Source organism: Phaseolus vulgaris, chromosome 4, assembly GCF_000499845.2.
Source record: "Phaseolus vulgaris cultivar G19833 chromosome 4, P. vulgaris v2.0, whole genome shotgun sequence".
Lineage (NCBI taxonomy): Eukaryota > Viridiplantae > Streptophyta > Magnoliopsida > Fabales > Fabaceae > Phaseolus > Phaseolus vulgaris.
In genome coordinates, this window is record NC_023756.2 from 2,869,467 (window position 1) to 2,895,803 (window position 26,337).

At 32.9% G+C, this 26,337-nt stretch overlaps 1 protein-coding gene across 7 annotated transcripts; it reads left to right on the top strand.

The window, feature by feature from the left end:
* LOC137836865 (inositol hexakisphosphate and diphosphoinositol-pentakisphosphate kinase VIP2-like) lies at positions 1 to 25,187 on the top strand. 7 transcript variants are annotated; one of them, XM_068645630.1, is made up of 30 exons: positions 1 to 364; positions 575 to 634; positions 1,214 to 1,260; positions 1,931 to 2,014; positions 4,079 to 4,142; positions 4,683 to 4,836; positions 7,044 to 7,114; positions 7,593 to 7,697; positions 7,820 to 7,912; positions 8,448 to 8,522; positions 9,198 to 9,283; positions 10,665 to 10,871; positions 10,943 to 11,042; positions 12,737 to 12,807; positions 14,258 to 14,339; positions 15,115 to 15,270; positions 15,373 to 15,415; positions 15,754 to 15,836; positions 16,003 to 16,065; positions 17,872 to 17,946; positions 18,821 to 18,946; positions 20,918 to 21,159; positions 21,708 to 21,752; positions 22,312 to 22,378; positions 22,541 to 22,612; positions 23,387 to 23,595; positions 23,666 to 23,723; positions 24,072 to 24,239; positions 24,396 to 24,470; positions 24,725 to 25,187. In XM_068645630.1, the coding sequence occupies exons 1-30, from the start codon at positions 308 to 310 to the stop codon at positions 24,974 to 24,976; spliced, it is 3,090 nt and encodes a 1,029-aa protein (XP_068501731.1). In that variant the 5' UTR covers positions 1 to 307; the 3' UTR covers positions 24,977 to 25,187. The 7 variants fall into 7 exon arrangements, with proteins under 7 accessions (XP_068501731.1, XP_068501730.1, XP_068501735.1 ...); XM_068645629.1 differs by having other exon boundaries at positions 42 to 382; XM_068645634.1 differs by lacking the exon at positions 4,683 to 4,836 and having other exon boundaries at positions 107 to 364.
* The last annotated feature ends 1,150 nt before the right edge of the window (positions 25,188 to 26,337 follow it).

Sequence of the window (26,337 nt, forward strand, 5' to 3'; positions counted from 1 at the left end):
GCCAGTGGCTGTTATACAGTGCTCACAACATTCTTTTAAACGTTTCTCTCTCTCTTTCTCTCTCTGTTTTTTATTTGTGCTTCCTTTCAGACTCAGTTTTCCTCTGTTTGAACAATTTTTCATTCAGTTCGTTATTATTTATTCATTTATTTTCTAACACTCGAACAGTTTCCGCCATTTTTCTCGGTCACGTGCTGGCATTTTCTCTCGCGGAATGCGCAGGGATTCCTCTACTACGACACCGTTTCGTTAATAATTTATCGCCATTGGTTTCGAAGACGCAAGCGAGGTTCAATCGATCGCATAGATGGCGGTGGTGCTCGCGGAGAAGGTCAAGATCGGCGTCTGCGTGATGGAAAAGAAGGTGAAATGTCAATCCGAGGTTCTCTTCCTCATTACACTTAATCAATCAATGTCGTTACCTCGTCTTTGCTTTGGTTTTTTGTTTTGCGTTTTGGTGATTTGGAACTTCTGCGGCATAGTTTCGGATTTCGCAGCGAGTTTGAACTTGGAGGAATGCGAGGGATTCTCTGCCTCTGTTTTTCTGTCCTCATTGATGGATTGATTTTTGTAGGTCTTCTCCGCGCCTATGGGACAGATTTTTGACAGGCTACAAGCGTTTGGTGAATTCGAGGTAGGTGAACGAGTTTGCGTTTGCAGTGTTCTGGTTTTTTGTGTGGTGGTTTGTTGGTGAAAAACTACAAATAACAGAGGCTAATGTAAACCATATGAGTGAATAATACGAAACGGTTACATCTTAAGAGTTTAATTTCTTTTCACAGCTTTACATTTTCAACCTGTAAAAGATTACAGTTGGTATTTACATGACTTTTACTATAATTATAAAAGTTCTCGAATCATCTATTATGTGAGAGATGCTTGATGTATGCGGAGATGTCAGCATATACTGCTTCAAAGTTTATTATGTATTTTTCTGAGTATAATATTTATGAATTGTTAGTGTAAAATATTTTATATTATGGATCAATATATAATTCTTAAGTTTCAACCAAATTATAGTAGAAGTCAACAAACTTATGTGAACTTAATAGTCTGTGATTAGACGATAGTATACTGTCAAAGCTCAGCACGTACTCTGCATACACTATTTATCCTGTTCCTATTATATATTATTTTGTTCTGTGAAAGAAACGGCTGAGTTGGTAGTTGTGTTTTCCATTTTTTTTTCGTTGATATTTTGTATTATTTGTAGGTCATACATTTTGGGGACAAGGTGATCCTTGAAGAACCAATAGAGAGGTATGATAGTCTTATTCGTATAGCTGGAACCTAGTTTTAACTCTAAATTTTGGAGAGCAATATTTTGTGGTCCTGTTTGAGAAAAAAAATTCACGTGTATTCAGGCGACTCTTTGATTAATGCATCCAACTTAGGGAATAGGAATGAAACAGTGGTGCAGACAGAAATTGGGAATGAAAGCAAGGCGAAATTTTTGTAATTATAAGGGTATCAACGAAAAATAAAAAGGAAAATAAAATAAACATTCCCTTAGTTTTAGTTTTCATCATGAGAAAATCTTAGAATTTTTTTGAGGATGTGGAAAGTTTCATTCACATGTATCAACAAAAACATTTATTATATCCTATTGTATGTTTGTGATAACATTTTTTAAACTTATTTTGCTACTATATTTGTGTTTGCGATGACATTTATTTTTTTACTTGAGTTTGAGTTTGTCGAAGTGTTTAAACTTTGTTGATTTTGAAAGGAACTAAAAACAACAGTGCCAACGTTTCTTTACAGCATGCATCTATATCAACTGCTTAAAAGTTCCATGATGACGTGACATCATTAATTGTATTTGCGCTTGGTACATTTAAGTTATAGCTGAACTGTTTTACTTTTGTTGACCTTGTAGATGTTTAAAGCCATGCCGTTTCAGTAATGTTTAAATATTGTGTTATTTCAGCTGGCCAATATGTGATTGTTTGATTGCTTTCTATTCCTCGGGATATCCCCTTGAAAAGGCAGAGGCATATGCTGCTTTAAGGAAGTAAGCTTGTTTATTTACCAACTTTAAATTGATTTGAATGTTTTACGTATGTTTTGTTACTCATCAGCCTGTAAAAGATAGTGTAAGATCGTTAAAAGTTGGGTTGTGAAACACTGAAATGTTCTTGAACTACATATAGGCCCATGAACAGCTACATCCATGACGGTCAAATTCTTGTATAAATATAACATTACAATAGATATATGCTAGCTTATTGACAATCATCTTCTGAAAAAGGAAACCTCTATTTTCTGGTGTATTTAGTTTACATGACTTTTGATATGAAATTTTTTTATGGTTCTTTGCTAGCCGATATTTCAAGGAATTTCTATTTCTGACGCTGGAATTGGGAGGGGATTTATTACTGTTACGTGCAAGGAACCCTGTTTATGATGCTAGTGTTGCACTATTTTGTAGCCTGTAAAAGGCTTTTTAGTCTAGTGGAACTTTAAGGCCTTTGTGCCAGTCTTTCCAAATGATGTGAGAATTAGGCGTCACCACTGACCGTGAAATTCTCAGCTAAGTTTGGTATGAGTGTAAAATATGTTATTCATGAATTTACATGCAGATTAAGACATGTGAAGTGTACAATTGTGAGAAACTCGTCATTCTTGTGTATAAACTTTTATTAGATTGAGAGAGAAATCAGAAAGAATGTATTGTAATTAGATAAATGCTAGTAACACACTTTATTGGTTGAAATTTGTCGGAACTTAAAAATTTTGGTAGTCCTCACTTCTTATTTAATGAATTTCTCTTGATTTTTTTTTTTGTTTTTAATAAATTTCAATCAATTGTAGAGCGTGTTAGGAAGAGTATTGGTAGAATGACGAAAGTACAAAGATGTCGAGTCACTAACTAACAACCCTACTACTTAGTCAGACTGAGTTTGCTATTACTGTCTGAAAATGGCAGCTGTTACTAACTGTGCTAAAATACAAAGGTCAGGCTATAGAATATCCAGAGAGATACTCAAGAGGAATATTCTCTTGCAACTTTAAAGTTGCTTTTTAATCTTTAGAATAATTGAAACTGATCGTCACCGAAGTTAGCCTCTAACTTCTAAGAAGATTTTGAAATCTTCAGTGTATTATTGATCCACAATTGGTTTGACTCTCGCCTCCTTTTTCCTATGGGAGGTTCCTACAATATTGTATCTAAAATCATGTAATCGGTTTCTTTCCTGGAGAAGAATAAGGTAGAGATCTCAATTGACCAACACTGAATCATTCAGTGTTACTGTAGAATCAGTGGGCTATTGCTCAAATTTACAACATATATTGCCTGTTGCGTTGTTTTCTGTTTTTCAGTCATACGACTAAAACATATGCACTCATATAATAGTTTCTTAAAATTGATAAATGTAGGCATTTCAAGAAAATGAGAAAAAGAGTGAGAAAGCTAGAGAAAATACGGACAGAGATCTGAACTAGTATTCTGTTATTAAAATCTTATCTCTGAAATCTGAAAACTAAGAACGACTAGAGTTGACCGACAACAGCTAACAGCATTCAGTTAGAGTGTTAGGGTTGAGTTCCGAAGTATGGGACTTAAGTCTTACATAGGAAGTGTGGGATTGTTAGACTTTGAACTCTCCAACTACAATAACTTTGTGGTGTGGTTTTCTCAAGGTTCTTATCAATTGGGTATTAGTGTTCTTCACCACGTCCCCTTAGCTACAATTGATATTGACATTGTAGTGTTCGATTGGGACTAGTCAGAGGGCTAGTGCACAACCAGCTTGTGAGTGCTAAGGCTATGTAGCGTCGTGGGATTTTAGGATCCAAATGAAAGGTATGGGACTCCAGCCTCACATTAGGAGTATGGGATTTTGGTGTAGGAATTTTATAGGTTTTGGACTCTTCAACTACATTTGTGATCCGGTTCTTATCATAGAGTCAGTTTTATCCAAGTTTAACTGAATATAATTGCTGACGAAAGGACTAGACAAGCGGAAGATTATCTTCTTAAACAATGATTATCTCCGGTTTGTTACATTTTTACTTAGAATGTTTGGATGAGAAGGTTTACTAGTCTAAAAACTACTCATGCGCTGTGATGCAGGCCTTTCGTAGTAAATGAACTGGAGCCCCAGCACCTTCTTCATGACCGAAGGAAAGTATATGAGGTACATGGATGGAATCAATCTCCTTTTTTATTTTTCCAGTTAGGTTTTGGTCTAAATTCTTTGTCATGTTCAAGTATGATGAAGCCTTATTCTTTTGGCTTTGAATGCCTTGCAAATATGCTATCTGGCTCTGAATGCTGATAACTCTGCTCCGCATGCTGTATTGACTTTTCCTTCATGGTCTGGCTTGTTTTTCAAATTAAGAGGCCTTAACTTTTTCTCATTGTTTATTTAACGTCTGATATTTATATGTAGATTTTTAGCACGAAGCTAAGGAAGTGAAAAACTGAACTTTGAGTTTGTGTTAAATCGAGTGTTGCTAAGGAAGGAACTAGGAAAAAGAAAAAAAATTCACTCATTAAAGTAATATTGGTCTTGCCCTCCCCTCTTCGCCTGGGACAGACATTTAAACTTAGTGAAGATCATATTTCTGTTTATTGTTATTAGTTATGAATGTATGACCAATTACAGTCCAAATGCTATGCTATTTCTTTTATGATATCTATAATTTATTTTTAATAATCAATTTTGGGCTTCAAGCGTCTTGAAATGTTTGGAATCCCCGTTCCAAAATATGCCCTTGTAATTAGGGAAGTCCCGTACCAACAACTGGATTACTTTAATGAGGAAGAAGATTTTGTTGAGGTTCATGGCATGCGGTTTTATAAGCCATTTGTGGAGAAGCCCGTTGATGGTAAGCTTTTTTCTTGTGTGGGTGAAACTCTTTACTTTGCTTCCGTGTCTTACATTAGTTTTCTTTTCCTTACAAAGTCACTGATGAATGGTATATACATTGTATTGGCTTGTTTTATCATGGATTTGCGGGGATGTTCATTTTGTCCCATTTTTTTTTGCGAAGCCCTGTTACATGTAGTGTACATTGAGGGGGTGTTCTTTTGTCCCTTTTTCTTTTACCGAGGAGTCACTGATATACGTAATTTACATTGGCTTGTTTTATCAAGATAAAGATTTTCGGGCGTGTTATTTTTGTCCTATTTTCTTTTACTAGGGAGCCCAAGTGTTGACTCATGATATATGGAGTGGGATCAGTGTTCTCTACAAATTCAAATATTTACTACAATAAAATTTAATTTAAAAAATCTTAGACCATTGAATCGAAACTACATCACTGGACAGTTTTTTTTGGACTCCAAATGATCCTATCCTGTGGAATGCAGACACAAAATACTCAGATTTTTTTTTGTCAATATTACCACACAGCTTAATATTGACATTTATATGGATGAAAAAATCAACTATTGAATATGTGAGATTCAAAATTTCAAGCGGAAACAATAGGGTAGCATTCCTTCACACACTATAGCTTACAAGTTGTGTGATGTAAATAATCGTTCATCATTGTTTTTTCAGTATGCAAGGAGTATAAAAGGGATTATATCTTCAAATCACGACTAGTAACTTCTATAATTGGTTATTGCATCTGTATGTCATTTCTTGAAATGATGGAACTCAAGTACGTGTCGTTATTGAATATTTGGCAGGAATAATAGAATACATAATAGGTAAATGAATACAATATTGAAAATAAGCTAGTTTATCTTTTTTTCTGCATGGTAATAATATGTATAAATAAACCCTTGTGCATTAATGATATGCCAAACTTGCACAGCACATGAGCCCCATGCAGCTGTTCCTTTTCAGAGACATGTGCGGGACTTACAAGGCTCATGGAAAATGTTTAACTTGTGTTGCACTTTGTTACATTGCGTTCATGATATTTTGAATTTATTAAATAATGAGCCAGACTGTCAGTGTTTATATTACATGCATGTCCATGAACCTTATACCTTATATTCCCGCATACAAGACTGCCTATGGTTCATATATTTTGTTTACATAATTAGCTAGTGTTTCTGTGGGTTACGTACTATATTTTAACTGTGTAAAATAATGGGATTAATTCTCATTGCAAAAATAAGTTGAATTATAGTCCTATTTAACTGAATACAGCTGAATTTCAAGCTGTGATCCTTGACAGAAATCCTATATAATAAATCATTTCTGCTTCTAATAAAAGAGAAAACCTGATCCTATTTATTAGTAATTAGTCTGCAAAACAAAATATCCTAAAATAGCACAACTATTCCTAAGTAATTCCAATAGGATTAGCTCCTTTCTCCCTCAAGTTGAGTCCAATATATATTACAGAATCTAAACTTGAGGCTGAATTCTTCAAAGCGATTCCTAGGAATTGCTTTTGTGACAATATAAACAACCTGCTGTCTTGTTTGAGTGTAGGACAATTGAACAATTTCATTGTTTTGCTTTTTCTTAGATAAATGTCTATTGATATTACTGTGTTTTGTCCCATCATGATGGACTGGATTCTGGGCAATACTAATTCTTGTTTTTGGTGTTTTGGAAGAAGAAGCTCCTTGTTTGGGGGGAACCTAGTGTTTGTATTCAAATCTGAACTATAAGGAGATGATTTCTATAATTTATTTAGAATTCTGTGTATTTTGTTCCTTAATCCCAACAATAAACACTTTTGTTGTTGGTACATTGAAAATTTCATATTCCCTTTTCTTGCTCTTTTGCTAATTTATTTGTCATGACTTTGGGACACAAGGTGATGTAAAGAGAATCGTAGATAATGTGATGAAAGGCCGGTTGAAACCATTTGCATCATGTTATTTCTTTTGTATACCTTAATACTATTTTAGTGTTTACTGATTTAAGTACTTTCAGTTTTATGGGTTTTGCCACTGAAAGTCATCTCTAAGATGATTTTTTTGTTGTATCAGATACTAAAGGAATAGAAGTTATAATCTCAAAAATGCCTTATTGTGCCATCATTATTGAATTATACACATACATACTCATGATTGGAAATATATTTCTCAAATGTTATAATAACTGTTATTTTTGTGCTTTTTGAAGCTGATAACCACAGTATAATGATATATTATCCCAGTTCAGCTGGTGGAGGTATGAAGGAATTGTTTAGGAAGGTGAGCTTTAGGCACTCTCCCTAGGTAGGTGGGTCCGGGTGTAATATTCTACATATATGATCTATAGATGACATTCTTTTTCTAATAGACTTGCTCAAATTGTGACTACTGTTTTGGTTTACTTTTCTGTTGAAATAACTAACCCAGGGGTGAGGTTTTATTAGTTCTCATCTTTGAAATGAACATCAACCTGTTCTGTTATTTATTTTACAAATTTTAAATGGGAGGATGACATTGGTTGGCATGTGTATATGCTATCTCCACAACAATTATATTGCAATACAATCTTTCAAAAGCATATATAATTAACTGTAAATATAAATGTATAAAACTTTGTATGCCTTCTTACAGCTTTAGCTTTGACATCGCTTGTTTTTCAATAACATGCTCTTTCGATAATTTCTTGTGCTTCCTTTCACTCTTTTACGAGTTATAGTTAATCAAATTGGTCTCTGTTTTGGGTATAACATTATCTTAGGTTGGAAATAGGTCCAGTGAGTTTCACCCAGATGTGAGAAGAGTAAGGCGTGAAGGATCCTATATTTATGAGGAGTTTATGCCAACTGGAGGGACAGATGTTAAGGTTTGGCAGTTTTGATATTTATGTTGCTTTCTATTCCTTTTCTCTTAAATGTATTTCAAATGTTTCTCCATACCTTTTGGCATATTAGAATGGTCTCTTAAAATTTTGATAAATGACTGTAGGTGTATACGGTAGGTCCTGAATATGCTCATGCCGAGGCACGGAAGTCACCTGTTGTTGATGGTGTTGTTATGAGAAATCCTGATGGGAAGGAAGTAAGTAGAATTCATCGCTTTTCTCTGATATTCTTTCTCTATTCTCATGGTATACATTTTGTTTGTCCTTTCCTATCCATTTAGCATTACAAGATGGTCCTTCTTAGTTATTAGTCAATTCCGAGGAAAACCTTTTTCCTACTTAGGTTTCATCTTGTTATTTTCTGTCAATCTCTTGGTTTCCAGTTTTGCAGCTTTAAAGCATTATATTTGTTTTATTTTTTTGGGTTACATTTTGGTTAATTGAAGGATACTAATCCTTTTTGGTTGGGCCAAACATTGTGCTTTTAACAGCCATAATGAAATGAGTATTGCTAATCTTTTAGAGCACTAAATGACCAAAATTGGTTTTTCCTTTTTGTTGGTAATTGTTAAAAAAGGTTTGCTCCCTAATCGTGCAAACATGTCATGGTTGTCTTAATTTTGAGTGTATTAATAGAAGGAACAAACATGTACCATTACAAAGCAGATCAGAATTGCTTGCTTGAAACATTATTTTAACATGTTGAAGCATGTTTGCCATCTCATTCGGCAGGTCAGGTATCCAGTGTTACTATCTCCTGCTGAGAAGGAAATGGCGAGAGATGTTTGCATTGCATTCAGTCAAGCGGTATGTTGTACTAATTTGGTAACTACACGTTAATAAAAGATATTGTTTTTATTTTTTAGTGTGTATTATCTTCTAAAACAGTGTCTGGCTCCTTGTTTGTATAGGAGTTATTTGTATACAATTTCTGAACTAATCACTAATCCTAGTGTTGTGTTGAATTGTAGTATTTTTAAAACTGCTATTGAATCATGTCAATAGCCATGTTTCTATTTCTCTTTTCATTCTAGCTGCTTGTTCTTTTATTTTGTAGCTTCTTTGCCTCTGTGTGAAGTTTGATCTTTAGCTTAGAAAATATGTTCTGATAGTTTAACCATCTTGACAAGTCCTACCATCAAATACCTCAAAGTGTTTTAGAAAATGAATCTTATTATTTCAGTGGATTTAATCCGAAAGAGGGCACCTCCAATTTTATTTTTCCAAGGAAATCCTAAAATGAATTAAATTCTATTTCTTCACTTTATCTGACTTTCTTATGGGGCTGTGAATCTGTGAGCTAACTGTTATGGTAGGTAAAATGTGGCTGGGCCAATGAAGTTTGCACAATATTTTATGAACTTCAATTTAATGAATGTGATTCTCTTTAGAATATTGATTGAATGAAATCTTTCCATGAATATAAGAAAATAATTTGTCTGATCCTCTTTGTGCCCTACTATAAATTTGTGTTGCTTGCAGGTTTGTGGGTTTGATCTCTTGAGAAGTGAGGGACGCTCATATGTTTGTGATGTGAATGGATGGAGCTTTGTTAAAAATTCGTACAAGTAAGTTTTGTAATTAGATTTTTTTGTTTTGATATGGGCAGAATGGTTCAAAATACTTTAATATTTTTTCACTTTCTTTATATTAACAGAAAATCATAGGATAGTGATACCAATGCTTGACAAATTATTCACTTTCTTTATATCAACAGAAATTATCAGTTCTTCTCAATTTGATATATATCTGTTTTGGAGATATTATATTGTGCCCTTTTATCTTTAGTAAATATTGGAAAGGATAGTGATACCAATGCTTGACAAATTATAAATGCTACACTGAGTGACTAGTGAGAACTCTATCATTCGTAACCAATGTGAATAGGGTGTTGAATTTTGATTCCATCCAATAAAGCCCCTTTTGCTGAAAGCAACATTTCTAATAGTTTTCATTGGGATTAGTATGCATATGTAACTGATCTCTGGGAAAAAAAGTCACAAATTATAATTTTTATTTTGTTTTAGGCAATCACTTGTCTTGCTGAATAGTTGGCTGGATATTGTCCATCATTTATGAAGTGTCATTATGTTGGAAATATGACTAAATTATAATATATAAGTAGGTGGAAACCTAACATTCCAAGTTTGTTATGTGAGGTTGAGTTAAGCTTAGATTCGACTTTACAAGATGGTATCAAAGCCTATCTTAACAAGGGTTGTTAGTCTTATCGTGTCACTTGCTGTCAAGCTGTTATTGGACCGACCACAAATATCTAGTCTCAAGCTCAATGTGTCTAGTCCTTGGCTTGGGGTGTGTGTTGGAATCTTACATCAACTAAGTTTTGTGAGGATGTGTTAGCTTAAAGTCTAGTTTCTAAATGTATAACAAATAATAATTTCATCACACGTCAAAGCATCATTGAGCTATGACTAAAGCTTGTGGCATGCCATGGCTCTTGAATAGGCAAATTTTTTGTCAAACCAAAGGTAAATAATCCAAGAGAAGAGAGTATGAAGAGGAATGTGGGTGAGAAAACCTTTAATTTGTCTCTTCGTCTCTTAAACACTTTGCTTACAAATCTCGGAGACTCGTGTGCTTTATATTACCCCATAATGATTACATATACAACGTAGATATTCTCTCTAAAGTACATTTTTATTACATAATTTTCTTTTGGGTCATAGTCATTACTAAGTGATGAAAATTAGTTCAAGGAAACAAAAGTTCCCCTTTTCAATATGTACTCTTACACAAATTACAAATTTAGAACTCTTGAAAAACAATGTTACATTGCTTAGAAAATAAAAGCCTTTACTTGATTCATGAAATTTTGCTTAATGTATGAAAAATTAGCCTTTCTTCTAATATTTTATATTGTACTACACGTTGTTTCTCAACATTTTTGTGTTTGCGAAAATCACATTATTTTTCCTTTTGCTACCTTAGGTATTATGATGATTCTGCCTGTGTGCTACGAAAGATGTTGTTAGATGCAAAAGCACCTCATCTTTCTTCCGTGGTTCCACCAACTTTACCATGGAAAGTAAATGAACTAATCCAACCTTCTGAGACGCTAACTCGTCAGGGTAGTGGTATTAATGGCACTTTTGGACAATCTGAGGAACTGCGTTGTGTAATTGCTGTTATTCGTCAGTATGTACTATTCCTTTATTCGTTTGATTAGTCAAATGTGTCTTTTCTTATATACTTTTCACTTTTGGTAGTGGCGATAGAACTCCAAAACAGAAGGTGAAGTTAAAGGTTACTGAGGAAAAGTTGTTGAATTTAATGTTGAAATACAATGGTGGCCGACCCAAGTCTGAGGTAATGTTGTTTTTGGTCCTTCTATAGTGATTATTAAGATTTGAACTATGTAGGGAAATAAGTAGTTATTTGACTGATACCAATTATATTTTCATCATCTCTATTTTTAATAATCAATATGGAGATAAGTATATGCTGAAATGAATTGGAAGATTCTAAAGATATTTTTCCTAATCAATATGGAGATATTGAGGATTCTTAAGACCTTATATTGACTTCTTTAGGAGGCACACCTTGTTACTTCCATTATAAGTTTCTAACCCTACAGGGATTCTTGTATAAAAACAAGGGAAATACTTAAAGTCTTAGGGTGTTGTGATGCAAATTGGGTTGGTTGTCCCATTGATAGAAGATCTACCACAGGATACTGTGTATTCCTTGGAAGGAATCTTATATCTTGGAAAAGTAAGAAACATAGTGTTGTTGCATGTTCTAATGCAAAAGCTGAATATAGATCTATGGCCCTAGCTACATGTGGACTAATGTGACAACTCCTTCAAGAATTGAGATTTTGTGAAAATGAATAGATGAAGTTGCATTATGACAACAAAAATCTCTTCATAGAGCCTCCTATCCAATGTTTCGTGAGAGAACTAAACATATAGATTGATTGTCGTATTTTTAGAGACAAGTTGTTGTCTAAGGATCGTATTACTGAGTTTGCACATCCTCAAATTTTGGTACTAATCTAGTTCCATGCATAACCCATTCAAAGTTTCGTGATATTCCGTTAGAGAGAGACAACCTTCTTTAGCATTAAATACTCCGTTCTCAATGTCATAACAATCGGCAAAATCCTTTTTCAAAGAAAAAGTGTTATTAAATTCATCCAATATCTCTTTAGTATAGGAATAGAACATATTGTTTCGGTCATCAAGGGACCTACCACATTTTGAATATCATTAAGATCCAAAGGGAAGAGTTTCTCTTCAAAGAATGAAAAAAATTACAAAACAAAGATGTAATAAAGAAAACCCGTTTGGCAAAAAAAAGCTGAAAAGCTCATCCACTCTAAGTCGAAGCCAAATTGAATCTCACCGTACCTTTTGGAATAGGCTCAGGAGGCTCTGACAACCCTGTTTGTGGCTGGGGTGGCAAGTGGGGCTTTGGTGGAGCTAGGCGTGTGGGCTACATATGCTGGTTCTAGTGGTAGTGTGTGATGACATGTGACAACTCTATTGGTGACACAACTATCGACATTTCGATTGTGGGCATGGGACACATCTTTTTGGCCCATAACTTACCTCAATTGCAATGACAGTGACAGCGGTTTACATGGCAGCCGATACTAAGCTGGCTCTCAAGATTGAGAGTTTTGATGCCAACTTGAACTATATAAGAAAATGAATAATTATTTTATTGACAACAATCACACCAATTACATTTTTATCACCTATATTTGTAATGACCTCTAAAATGAGAAAACAAAAATATGCTGAATTGAATAGGAAAATTTGAAAGATATTTTCTCCTAATTAACATGGAGATATTGAGGATATTTTTATTCAAATAATCCGCTATTTACAACATTAAGTTTTATCTGAGTTTCTGAATTCTTAATCTTATGTGGTTTATCTATTCGTCTCATGTTTACATACAAAACTTAAAAGTCCTTCAATAATTTTTATAAATTTTTATTTGAGCTACTGATTTCTTATCTTCCGTGGTTGATCTATTGGTCTTTTGTTTTGCAGACAAAACTTAAAAGTGCTGTTCAGCTGCAAGACCTTTTAGATGCCACACGGATGCTGGTGCCTCGCACTAGGTATGTCACCTGTGTAAATATTGATCACGTTAGCGTTTCATGCAGTTCATTGTCTCACACCCAGGATTATTGAAATCTCAATCACAGTGATTGGTGTCTACATTCTTTGCTTTAAACTGGAACATGGTTTGGCCTACTGTGTATTTTCACTTAAAGGTTATTATGCACACTTTTAACCAATGAATGTGTAAGAAAAAGAAAAGCAAAAATTACATATTTTACCTTTTAGGTTACATGCATGTGTTGAATGCCCAGATTGCATGTTTCAAAATTAGGTTAACAAGTAATTACTCTTCACAATTTGTAGGAGTGATTGATACAACTTCTCTAATGATGCACACTAATTAAAATTCTTAATTATTTGGTCTCTTTTTTGACAATTACACTTGATAGATAAATCAGGTTAGCAGCTCTTTTACTATTATTGCATTAATGTTTCTAGGAATTATGTTGTATCTATCAAAAACATTTTTAGGGACTTGCTGAACAGTTTAAGAAGCACATTGGTCATGTTCTTGTTCATGCTACTAGAGCTTGATCAACTAATCCTCACCTCCAGTATTGTAGTTAAATTTTCCATATAATTTAGTATAACTTCAAAAACAAAGAAATATTTTATTGATATCAGTCACACGAATTACATTTTCATCATATCTGTTTGTAATAACTAAAACCTTTAAAAAAAAACATGCTGAAATTGAAATAAATTGGAAAATTTTGAAGATATACTTTCCTAATTACTATATTGAGAATATTTTTTATCCTAATAATCTACTATTTACAATAGTATATATCTTCTATAAAAGGTAGTTCTGTGCCTATATACACTGTCTAGTTCTCACTTCTTTTCTGGCCAGTGGTTGTTTATAGTTAGCAAACGAACTCTTGCTCAGCCCAGCTTTGTTGCTAGGGAGGTGATTGATCTGAGGTCTGATAGCTCTCTAGACATGCAGAGGAGTTGAAAAGCTCTTTCCTACTGATGATTTATTTCCTTTTCTTTTATTACTTTCGTCGCTTTCTCAAGGCTTCAAGGGGGCAGTTATTCTAAAAGCTGAAAATTTTGGGGCTGATTTGGCTTTTTTCATGGTATTAGAGCTTCTATGGTCTATCTATCAGGATTTCTATCCTTACTTCATTCATTATTTAATGACAATAACAACCAAGCATACATATCCCCCTAACTTGGGTCCAGCAACATGGATGTGGAGGACCTCGTATTTGCATAATTTTTTTCCTTCCAAATGAAATTTCCTTATTTTTTAAATGTTTGAGCGAGAATGATGCATCTTTCATTTCATAGGCTAAGTTAAAAAACGCACACTTTCTGTTGCATGTATACTTTGCCATTTATACGTACCTACAGTAGTAGTACTACAAATAGTTTCCACCAGTTTTTTAGTCATATGCTGAGTTGGATTTTGGAATTAACTTTATCTTTGTATATATTTAGACGAGATCTAGAAAGTGACAGTGAGGCTGAAGATGTCGAGCATGCTGAAAAGCTTCGTCAAGTTAAAGCAGTTCTTGAGGAGGTTATTAATGCTCTTGGCACTGTTTTCTCTATTATTATACTTTGTATTATGAACCCTGTTGAAAATGTAATGTTATTCTATTATTATTTCTTTTGTATGTATCCATCTTTAGAGTTAGGGTTTCAACTAAGTAACTTGCCTCTTTTTGTATATATAAGTATATATCAATAAAAGAAGGTAAAACAGTGTAAGTTGAAAACACAGTATTTTCTCCATCATATTTATTCAAGTTTAGTAATTGGAATTTGAGATAAATTTAGTTTTTTTTATAAAGTTCTCTGCATTAACTTGTGCCCTTGATTGGGTTTGCATTTCGATGCTAAATGAAATTTCAGTTATGTATTAGCTCTCAGGTACAACTCTATATGGAAAAAAAAAATTAAGTTCATGGCCATTTTGGATTGGATACATACTCTTATGAGGGTGTAGAAGAATTCGTTCTTATTATTTATTTCATAATATTGATTAAGCTATATGGTGGAATGCAATGCCCTACTTGCTGAAGTCCATGATTCATTGACTAAAAACTGGGCAAAAGTAAGGAAAAGTGAAACATTTTCCTACCTTGGTTATCAGTCATAAAAATGAAATTATTGATGTTTCTCTGTTGTGCATAATACAGGATATTGTATGTTAGCTGAGACATGCCCAAGCCATACTGATACAACATATAAGCTTGCGTGTCCTTTTAAAGCCTGTAAAACTGCTACCTTAACATTTTTTTAATCAAAGTCGTGAATTGTTTCATTTCTTTTCCTTTTCTACATATTATCAGGGAGGACATTTCTCTGGCATATATAGGAAAGTTCAACTAAAGCCACTAAAGTGGGTCAAAGTGACAAAAGCCAATGGTGAAATTGAAGAACGACCAATTGAAGCTCTTATGATTCTTAAATATGGTGGCGTTCTTACGCACGCTGGCAGAAAGCAGGTTCTGAGGCTGAATTTCATATACTGTTATTATTTTTAGGAATAAAATGGAATTTCCATTTATAATCTTCTTTCCTAGTTGTTTGAATTTCTCTTTTTGCAGGCTGAAGAACTGGGAAGATATTTCCGGAATAAAATGTATCCAGGTAAAAATTCAATTAGGTTTTCTTCAAGTAAATGACATAAATAGCTGAAATAGGAGGAATATTGTTGATATTCAAACTGTACAGGGATTCATCTTTTATATAGGAAATTACATAAAATAATAAAGTAATTTACCAAAGTATGGAAATTGATCATCCTAAATTAGTTTAACTGTAAGGACCAAGTGAATAGTTTTAACCTAGTATGTATTTGTGTTTTAGTTTGTGTAAGATATGATATGTTTCATACAAAATCGTGCATTCTTACTTCATATAACATCAACTTGTCAGTGGCTTGTACTATGTATAAAGGCAAACTTTTATGTGGTTTAAAATTACAGGAGAAGGTACAGGGCTACTTCGCCTCCATAGTACATACCGTCATGATCTGAAGATTTACAGCTCTGACGAGGGTCGCGTGCAGGTATGGCCTAAGTTGTGATCACCTTTAATCAAGAAAGGCCAAGTGGTTTTCATTATCGGTGCTACATTTATACATTTTATACGTGTTTGATCAGATGTCCAGATTATCATCTTAATTTGTCCTTTGGCATCATATGTGAACCATTTTTCTATGATCTGTTAAACAGATGTCTGCAGCTGCTTTTGCCAAAGGACTTCTCGACCTAGAAGGGCAGCTAACTCCAATCCTGGTTTGTGTTCGTTTTGCTGAAGAAAATATTTGATCTATTTTATATTGGGTATAGTTGAGATAAATTTAAAGAGAAATCTTATCTAGAGCGCTTAATTTTCCTCTCGTAGGTTGTCATATTTACATTAATAGTGGTTGTCCTTAGATACAGTATGGAGAAGGAAGAGTAAAAAACATGAAAAGTCATATCTCAATACATATTCATTCGCTAAATCTCACAAAAAGTTTCATTCTTGAACCACACTAGTTCACAAGAGGTGTCATTGCCCTATATTCAACTTCAGTAGTTGATCAGGACTGCATTTTGTTTCTTGTTTTTCCATGAAATAATATTTCCTACGAGAAAAATATAACATCCTATAGTAGAGCGTCTCTCTGGATACCCTACCCAATCGCCATTACTACAGTAAGAGATTTGGGTATTTCCTTTATCTTCATATAACAGACCTTGTCTTAGTTCATTTTTTAGGTATCTTAGGATATATAAGATAGCATTCCAATGATCATTGCGAGGAGTCTGCATGAACGGACTAACACCAACTGCAAAAGACAAATCGGGTCTACTAATAGAAAGATAAATAAATTTTATAATCGGTCTTTTATATCTTTCTGGATCAGAGAAAGATTCATCATGTTCTGCCATTAATTTCTAATTTACCACCATAGGACTATCCAATGTTCTACAATCAATCATGCTCGTCTCTTTTAAAATATCTAGAGAATATTTCCTTTGAGAGATTACAACACCTTTTAACTGGCTATTTCAATACCAAGAAATATTTGAGGCTTCCAAAATCCTTTGTCTGAAAATGATTGCACCAGCATTCCTTTAGCTAAGATATTCTATCGGCATCACTCCCTATAATAACTATGTCATCAACATACATTATTAAGTAAACACATTTTACATAAAACTGAAAGATCTACTCACTACATTTCAGCCCAAAGGTTTGAACAATGTAGTTAAATTTTCCAAACCACAGCACGTGGAGATTGCTTGAGACAATAGAGAATGACGCAACTTACAAACCAAACCAAACTCTCTCTAAACAACAAACCCAAGAAGTTGCTCCATATAGACTTCCTTTACTAGATCGCCATGAAAAAAAAATATTTTTAATATTCAATTAATGAAGTGGTCAATGACGAATAGCTACCATGCCAAAGAAAAGACAAACAATAGTCATATTGGCCACTGAAGATAAAGTAATACTATAATCATGACTATAGATCTGAGTGTATCCTTTGACAACCAATGGAGTTTTGAAACAGTTAACTTCATTAGGGTCAACTTTAATGGCATAAACCCATCGACATATTACCATCTTCTTCCTGTGGAAGGGGAATGAAGGTTTCAATTGGAGAGGGTGTGATTAGAAGGGTGCCGTGGGGAGCAGCTTGGAAAACTGGTGAAGAGTGTTAGGATTTTTTAGGTGTTGCTGTGCTGTTCTTTGGAGTGCAGTTGGGTGTTGGGTGCTGTTATTTTTTTGGTTCTGTCATTTGGTTCTTTTATAAGTGCTGGTTTGGGTTTGGCTTTCCCTTTTGTAGGTTTAGGTTTTTGGTTATACTTTCTTTTGTGGAAGTGTAACTTTGTGGCTGTGGTACACGGGTTGGGATACCCCTTAAGTATCTCCTTAATTTTATTCATTTATTGCTGATCAAAAAAAAAATTACCATCTTCTTCCTGTGGAAGGGGAACTAAATCCCACGTGCTATTCAAGAGCCTACATTTCTGCAAGCATGACTTATCTTTCAATAAAGCCTATTCTAACAGATATATTTGACTGATTTAATTTTTTTTTGTAAGGTTTCCCTTGTTAGCAAGGACTCCTCCATGTTGGATGGGCTTGAAAATGCCAGCTCTGAAATGGAAGAAGCCAAGGTTTGTAGTCTCTTTTGTTATTTATATTGCCTTCTATACTATAGGATTTTTTCAATTTCGGTGAAAGTGGATTATGATCGGGAAGACAAAGAACTTGGTTGCTCGACATTTAAGAGATGGATGGATGGGGGAATATAAATGGCATACCTAACCTTTTACTGGAGAGTAACCGTGCAGTTAAATTTGATCAACAAATTTATTCATGATTTTTTAGTAAATTGATAAAATTATTTCTTGAGCAAGAGATGGAGAGAACTTGTTACCAGACTTTGTAATTTCATATATTATTTATATTTAGCTTAACATGTAAATTCTGTTATTATTCAGTCTTTTTGAGGCGTAACAAACGATCGCGTGTTTTGATTGGATGTCATTAATATCATATGGTTTGGAATGTTGAGAATAAAATAATTGATATATATCGTCTTTATCTATATAAATAGGAAAAGTTTGAAATGTTTAACTATTATTTAGTGATTGTATCCTTACGTAATTAATTCCATTTTATTTCTGAATTATGTTAACTATATATAATTCAAACTTCTGATGAAAACTTTTAGCATTATGAGACCATAAGCTCCACAGCCCTGTAAAGAAGTTAAAATTTGAAAGAAATATAACATTTTTGTAATTTAAGCCAAGCTTCTAAAATTTATTGATTGACATATAATACTATTAAAACTTTGGATATTTGTCTCAAATAAATACCCGGTAAAGTAAGTCGAGAAATGGACGATCTGCAAGCTACAAAACGACAGGTCCAAATTTCTAATAACGGATGTGTGGTACTTATGCACTTCATTGTTCCTACACTTTAGTAAGATTTGGGGGTACTGCAATGCTAATATACCTTTTTATCGTACTCTTTTTGTAGGCTCGGTTGAATGAAATTATTACGTGTAAAGCTAAGCCAGTTGATAGCAATGGATCATCTGAATTTCCTTGGACTGTTGATGGTGCCGGATTGCCACCCAATGCATCAGAATTACTCCCCAATTTGGTAATGTTTTGTAAATCTTGTTCTCAAACTTAGTTCCTTAGAATTTGACCAATGTTGTTTACAAATTTACAAACATCACATAAAAGGATTCAAAATACACTTGCAAACAAGAAAGGAAACGAAGGCTTAATGACAATATAAATAACACTGGAAAAAGGATGACCGAGACTGTGTTGAAGCCATATTTTTAGGTTCCAAATTCTGAACTTGTTTGATGACTAGAAGAAAAAAAAAATATTTTGTTTGGTACTGCCGTTATCTTTTTCATGCTGCAAGTAGTATAACATGTCTTTATCATTCTCATGGTAAATAAAATTTCTGAAGTTTTGGTTTATAACAAAGTTGAATTTCGTATGTGATCCATGTAACCAACTTCACCTAGTAGGATAAGGCTTAGTTGTCGTTAGTTTGTTTGGAGAGTTTCAAGAATGTGTTTTCAGAAATATGAATTCATTCCATTATCACTTTGAATCATTTTAATTTGCTTCATATACTGTCTCTCTATGTGATCCATATAACCAACTTCACCTAGTAGGATAAGGCTTTGTTTTAGTTTGTTTGTTTAGTGAGTTTCAAGAATTTGTTTTCAGAAATGTGAATTCATTCCGTTATCACTTTGAATCATTTTAACTTGCTTCCTGTATTGTCTCTCTACATAAGCAATTAAATTTAGAAGAGCTCATGATACTGAAATAGACCAGACTGCCCGAGAAAAGTCACGAGTTATAATCAAGAAATAGTAAGTACTACTACTCTTTTTGGTATAGAGGAAACAAATAGGATGAATAAAAATAAAGAGTGAGTGAGTGGAAATAGGTGAGAAATAAAGTGGAGTTAAAATGTTTGGTTAATAAGAAGTAGAGAAAAGATGGAGAGATATGCAGGAATAGATGAGAAATATTACAGTGAGTCCAACCATTTTTAAATTATTTCCAACTTATTTTTCCTCTTCCAAACACATCAACTTATTTTCGGTTATCTTTCCTGCACCTCCATATTTTCCTCTTAAATCTCATATTTCAGAAAATACCAAAATAACCATCATATTCTATTGACATTTTTTTAATTTTGGAATGTGAAATTCAGAGACTTCTTTAATTACAAAATGTGAAAGTTAATATTTATGATTTTTTGCATTTTGGATTGTATAATCCGGAATGCAATTCATAATGCAAATTGTATTTTGGATTATACATTCTGAAATACAAATTTTCAAAGAAACAAATTGAGAAAGATAATTTTGGTATTTTAGGAAGTGTGGGGTTACAGGAAGACATGCATGGAGGTACGGGAAGAATTCTCATCTTCTTAGACTTCTCATCCCAGATTATTTTCCTTATCTTTTCTCCTGTCTATCTTCTCTGCCTATATCTTTCACGTATTTCTGATCATTTTTAAATAAAAAAAACAAAGATCACTTTCTTCACCTAATAAAATAACAAATCTTAATTGATTTCATAATTAAGGTTACTATGAAAACGGAAATGATTGTCCTAATTACGTTAATTAGAAAAGCGTAAATCATTGTCCTAAATAATGAAACTAGGAAACCCTAAATCATTGTCCTAATTATAGTACTAGGAAAGCAAATGATTACAAGAAATCATAGAAATAAATCACTACCAATATGCCCATTGCTAGCAGGTTCCTTGCTATGCGAAGTTATGGGAGAGGGTCATTGTACGCAACATTATATGCAAAGAGGCTATTTCCAAGTTTGAAGATTAACTGTTCTCGGAGGAGGTGCAACTTTACCATTAAGCCAAGTCTCATCCTCTAATAAACCTTATAATTAAGATATAATAAAAAAATTCCTCGTCAGTTCTTACCTTTAATCGCATCTTAATTGCCACTTCTTCTATCAATAGAATTTTAAATTATTCAGGTAAATTGCAAGTAAAGCCTCTCTAGCAAAATAGCTAATTTATATTCACGGTTTATTTAATTTCTTAATTTTCCTGGTGTCAATAGGTAAAGTTGACTAAGAAAGTTACAGAACAAGTAAGACTACTTGCAAAGGATGAAAATGAGAAACTTACAGAAAGAAACTTATATGATATAATTCCTCCCTATGACCAAGCAAATGCACTTGGTAAGACAACTATTGACGTTGACCGAATAGCTGCTGGATTACCTTGCGGTAGTGAAGGATTTCTATTAATGTATGCTCGATGGAAAAAACTTGAAACGGACTTGTACAATGAACGCAAGGAGTAAGTATTTCACCTTTTTTGGTTTAATCTTGTTCCTTTCTTTTCGCCTTGTTTTATTTCTTATATTAGCCAGAAAAAATAGATATATACATGACCGAAATCACACAGGAATTTTCCGAAACTAATTATTTCTTATGTAAGTTAAAAGTCAGTACATAATTTATAATGACATTGCCTATATTTTTCCTTAACCCGTGGATGAAATTATTCTTTAATACATACATCAACTTAAATTATCTCACCTAAATTATTTTTATTCTGTTTCTAGAAATATATGTAGTGCTTTTAATGTTAGTTGTATCTTGTAGAACGTTAAATAAGTGAAGAAAGGTAAGAAAAGCTATTGCTTAGAATTTTTACTTGCCTTTGTTAACTAAAGTGTTTTTAAATATTGATACGTTCAGTTTTTAAACATATTCCAATGGCAATTTCACTTGCAATACCATGAATTCCAGTACCTTACATGTGTTGCCAATGGGTTTCTGTTTTTCTGGTTGTATATGTGTTTTTGATTGGCAGACGCACTAACAGTATTTTTACACGTACAGACGCTATGATATCACCCAAATTCCTGATGTTTATGATTCATGCAAGTAAGTCATCCCTTTTATCTTTTATTTTTATTATAATTAAATAGTTCATTTCCAACTCTATAATATTTATGCAACATTGCATTTATGGAGATATATTATGATTATTTTCTGGAATTCTATCATTGAGTGATGTGATTTTAAATAAAACAACTGTCTTCATGGCTATCAATTTCTGGGAGCTTTTTCATATAGATTTCAAGGGGAAATTATGTAATCGAAGAGTCTTTTGTTTCCTGATAGCTATAATAGTACTAGCACTAAAATTTAGTCTTCTTTTAGTTTCCCTACGACTCATGGATATTATTTGTATCAAAGAACTAAAAGTTCAAATTGTTTGATTAAACGTGGCAAAAGTTTTGTAAATATATATGAATCAAGGCATATGATCTTCACATTCAAGGACACTTTTCAATTATTAAAGTTAAATTTTTAATGTCACACCAATAACAAAGGAGTCATCATCAACCAAGCCTTATCCCACTAGATGCCTGGAGATTTCATTTAAATTATGTATTTTTTCTTATTTTCTGATGGTAAGTTAATTTTGTCTTTATTACAGATATGATCTCTTGCACAATGCACATCTTAATCTAGAAGGACTAGATGAGCTTTTCAAAGTTGCTCAGGTATGTAGAACTGTGTTAGGGAATTTGACATTGTGTACAGTAAAGCACCCGTTTAACAACTCAATACTTTAATATTTTAATTATATTTAGTTTATTTTTTAATTTAAAATATTATTATATATTATTATAATGTCCCTAATTGCTTAGCCTATTTATTTGCAGATGCTTGCTGATGGTGTAATTCCAAATGAATATGGAATTAATCCAAAGCAGAAGCTGAAGATTGGCTCAAAGGTAAACTCCCGTTGTAAAGATAACTCAATTTTCATTTTACCTTACAAACCTCTAAAGTATAATCTTAGTCTTCCCTTCGGCATAATCATAGAACCAGCCACCCAAAATAAGGAAATCAAAATCATATCATCGTCATTGATATCCACTGAATTATATTGAATCTCAAAAACAGCAATTATTTTCTTTTTTAAGAACTTCAGCATATGAGACACCTCCAGAGATCTCTCTCATACCCCAAAAAACCCATGGTTCACTTTATATATTGTTGATTCTTTGAGAATAATGTATTTCAGTTTGCCCACTATGAAATTCAGGATCAGATTGTCTGAGCCATGGCACTGTGCTTTTAGCAACATGAAGCCTAAGTGTGTTTGCAGCAATCTGTGTTTTATGCTTTCTATCTTGAGGAAGAAAACGAAGAAAGCAGAATCTATGTTTTATAAATCTTGTGGAATTGATTTAATTTAAATCTTTGAAATATGTTGCACAAAAGGTTCAACTCCTGCTTTATGAGTGTTATTGCCATACCATGTTGCCTCACCTTGATTATAAAAATTAATGGCCCTATGAATTTCTTTCGTCATACTATATCCGCATTGATGATCTAAATGTCACACAAAAAGAAGCCTTCTATAATGTCTTCAGTTTCGTGCAGGTTATATTGTTTGATAAACGGCTGAACACAGTACTCACATCACATCACATTAATGCTTATTCATATGTACTTAAAACTCTAGCCATCTGATTAATTTGCTTTTTGCTGTTTCAATTCAGATTGCTCGTCGGTTGCTGGGGAAACTTTTAATTGATTTGAGGAACACTCGAGAGGAAGCCATTAATGTTATAAAGAATAATCAAGACCTTTCATTATCTGAAAAAATTAAGGAAGATGCAGAGGCCAACTCAAAACTATTCCATAAGATTGATGAAATAGATCAAGATGATGATGATGATAAAGAGACCAAATATCGTTTAGATCCAAAGTGAATATCAGGTCCTCATGTGATTTTCTACATTATTTTAATCTACTCTAATCTTATTGTTTTGCACCAGGTATGCAAATGTGAAGACACCTGACCGCCATGTGCGAACACGCCTTTACTTCACCTCTGTGAGTGTTGTATCCACACTCACCTAATCCTCATGAAATAAATATAGTGAGCTATTTAGGGGAGATTGAGGAATAACTATTGGAGCTGTTTTGAAATATAAATAAAGCTGATAGTCAGGGCAACTAAAAATATTGTATTGGCGTATTGTATTGATTTATTAACAGAACAAAAGTATCAAAGCTCATATGTCAAGTTATAGTTATATTGAAATCTCAACTGCAAATATACATTTATCTGAAATTCTAAATGGATACATGAAAACAGACTGATTCATAAAACTTGTAGCTTAGAATTGTCTGTAAATTTGATCTTCATACTCTGTTTCACTCGGATAATTTTGTTGATAGGAATCACACTTACATTCTCTTATGAATGTTCTTCGTTACTGTAATTTGGATGAATCCCTTCAAGAAGAAGAGGGTCTTGTCTGCCATAATGCTCTAGAGCGACTATCTAATACAAAGGAGCTTGACTATATGAGTCACATTGTGCTTAGGATGTTTGAGAACACAGAGGTGAATCATTTTGGCCATTACTAATTATTACCTGTAGAGTTACAAATTATTCCCAAAAGTTATTGTAGTTCCTTAGATTTTTTAGTAATATGAATATATATATTTATATAATTATGTTTGTATTTATGGAACTTTCTTTTGACTTTAAAATGGCAGATTGCTTTAGAAGATCCTAGAAGGTACCGCGTAGAGCTGACCTACAGCCGTGGTGCCGATCTATCCCCTCTGGAGGTAATCATTTGCAATAAAATACATTTTGCATTTTGTTCATCTAACAAATATTAATATTTTTTTAATTGAACACTTCACTGATATCGATACGTGTGATACGAATATCAATGTCTGATATATGATATATGTATCGGTGCCATTGAAGAGGCATGTTCGAGCCTCATAGATGTAAATGCATTTTGCTGAAGTTTGATAGGCAAACATGGTGAATTTTGAAAAGCTAACATAGAATACATAATAATTATGGTTGGCAGAAGGAAGGTAGTGAGTGTACTTCACTGCATCAGGAGCACACACTGCCCATCATGGGTCCAGAGAGGTTGCAAGGAATTGGATCATATCTGACATTAGAAACCATGGATAACATGATTCGTCCATTTGCTATGCCTGCAGAAGACTTTCCTCCTACACCTGCTGGATTTTCTGGTTACTTCTCTAAATCCGTCCTTGATCGTCTCGTAAATCTTTGGCCTTTCCATAGGCAATCCAGTAATCTTGGAAAATAGTCTCTCCTACCTCTTTTTTATTTTTTCACTTCAATATATTTTTTCTTTTTTTAAATCTAATGTCCTTTCAATTAGTTTTCATTTAATTTTATTTCTTTTTAGTTCTTTAAATTACAAAAGTTATGTAATTTGGTTCACGGAGGGGACCGGAATGCAATGGCAAATAGAAGAACTAAAAATAAATAATTTTTTTATAGAAACTATTTTAATAGTATTCTACTTGAGACTAAATTATTTAAGCGTTTTTTAAGTTTATGTTGTGCTCAACTCTATCTTTTTAAAAATAAAAATGTGTATCGATGAGAAATTTTGGTTTGTAAAAAATTTGGTTAGTACTACTCGATACTTTTATTGGAATCATTTTAAATTATATCTTTAGAGTATTCAATCGAAAAGAAGCTAATTTGAAAATTCTAGATAGATTAAGTCAGGATATTTTTCGATAATCTAATCCAAAAGCTAATTTATGATTTTTAAAATAACAAATTCGGAAAATATATTGAGAATTTTGGATTGATCCGGATTATGTAGCCTAAATATATTTTTTATACTTATGGATTACTTGTTCCATAATATAATATTTTTTAAATCTAATGAATTTGTTTGATAGAATTATAATGAATGATCAACTGAAATAAAATATTAGAGAAAGTCTATATGTTGATTCACAATAAAGTTATATTATGAAATTTGATTCAACAACATATGCATTAGTTAAAAAATATTATCATGATGTTTTCACAACAAACAAATAAGGTATATAATATATAATAAATAAGGTATATAATATATAATAAATAAGGTATATAATATATAATGTATTTTGTTATTTTTACTCAAAATGTGAGCAAGTGACACATACTTAAGTTGTAATGTATTTATTTAGGTGTTTGGTGTATTTACAACCTACAATAATTGAAACAAGAAAATGTGAATGTCTTTCTAAATTGTGTAGAAAGGCAATGATCGATGATAAAAGACTTATTTTCAAGTTACTTTATTAATATTATAATAATAAATCAGTACTAAAGGTTATCCAATTATGAAAAATTAAGAAGTAATAAGAAATATGTGTTTTGTTAGAATTATGATGATATTGAAGTACATACATTAATATGGAATTTATACATCACATACACATGATAACCAAATACATGGAAGAAAGAATAATCAGGTGCTTTGTTATTCCACATCTCCATCAATATCTTCAAACCTATCTTTGTTGACGATGATAAATTTATCACGTAACATGTGATTTTAACTGCTTATGCCTAGAAAAACTTGGGCATTCTCATTGTACTCAGCATAACTCTTATTCTATTTAAGAAATTTCATCCTCTCTGCCACACCATTTTGTTGAG

Excerpts from the sequence above, each read along its gene's own strand:
- LOC137836865 (XM_068645629.1), top strand. The coding sequence starts at position 308 with ATGGCGGTGGTGCTCGCGGAGAAGGTCAAGATCGGCGTCTGCGTGATG. Across the intron at positions 4,143-4,682 it reads ACCGAAGGAAAGTATATGAG|CGTCTTGAAATGTTTGGAAT; the intron begins GTACATGGATGG and ends TTGGGCTTCAAG. Across the intron at positions 17,947-18,820 it reads CTGAAATGGAAGAAGCCAAG|GCTCGGTTGAATGAAATTAT; the intron begins GTTTGTAGTCTC and ends CTCTTTTTGTAG.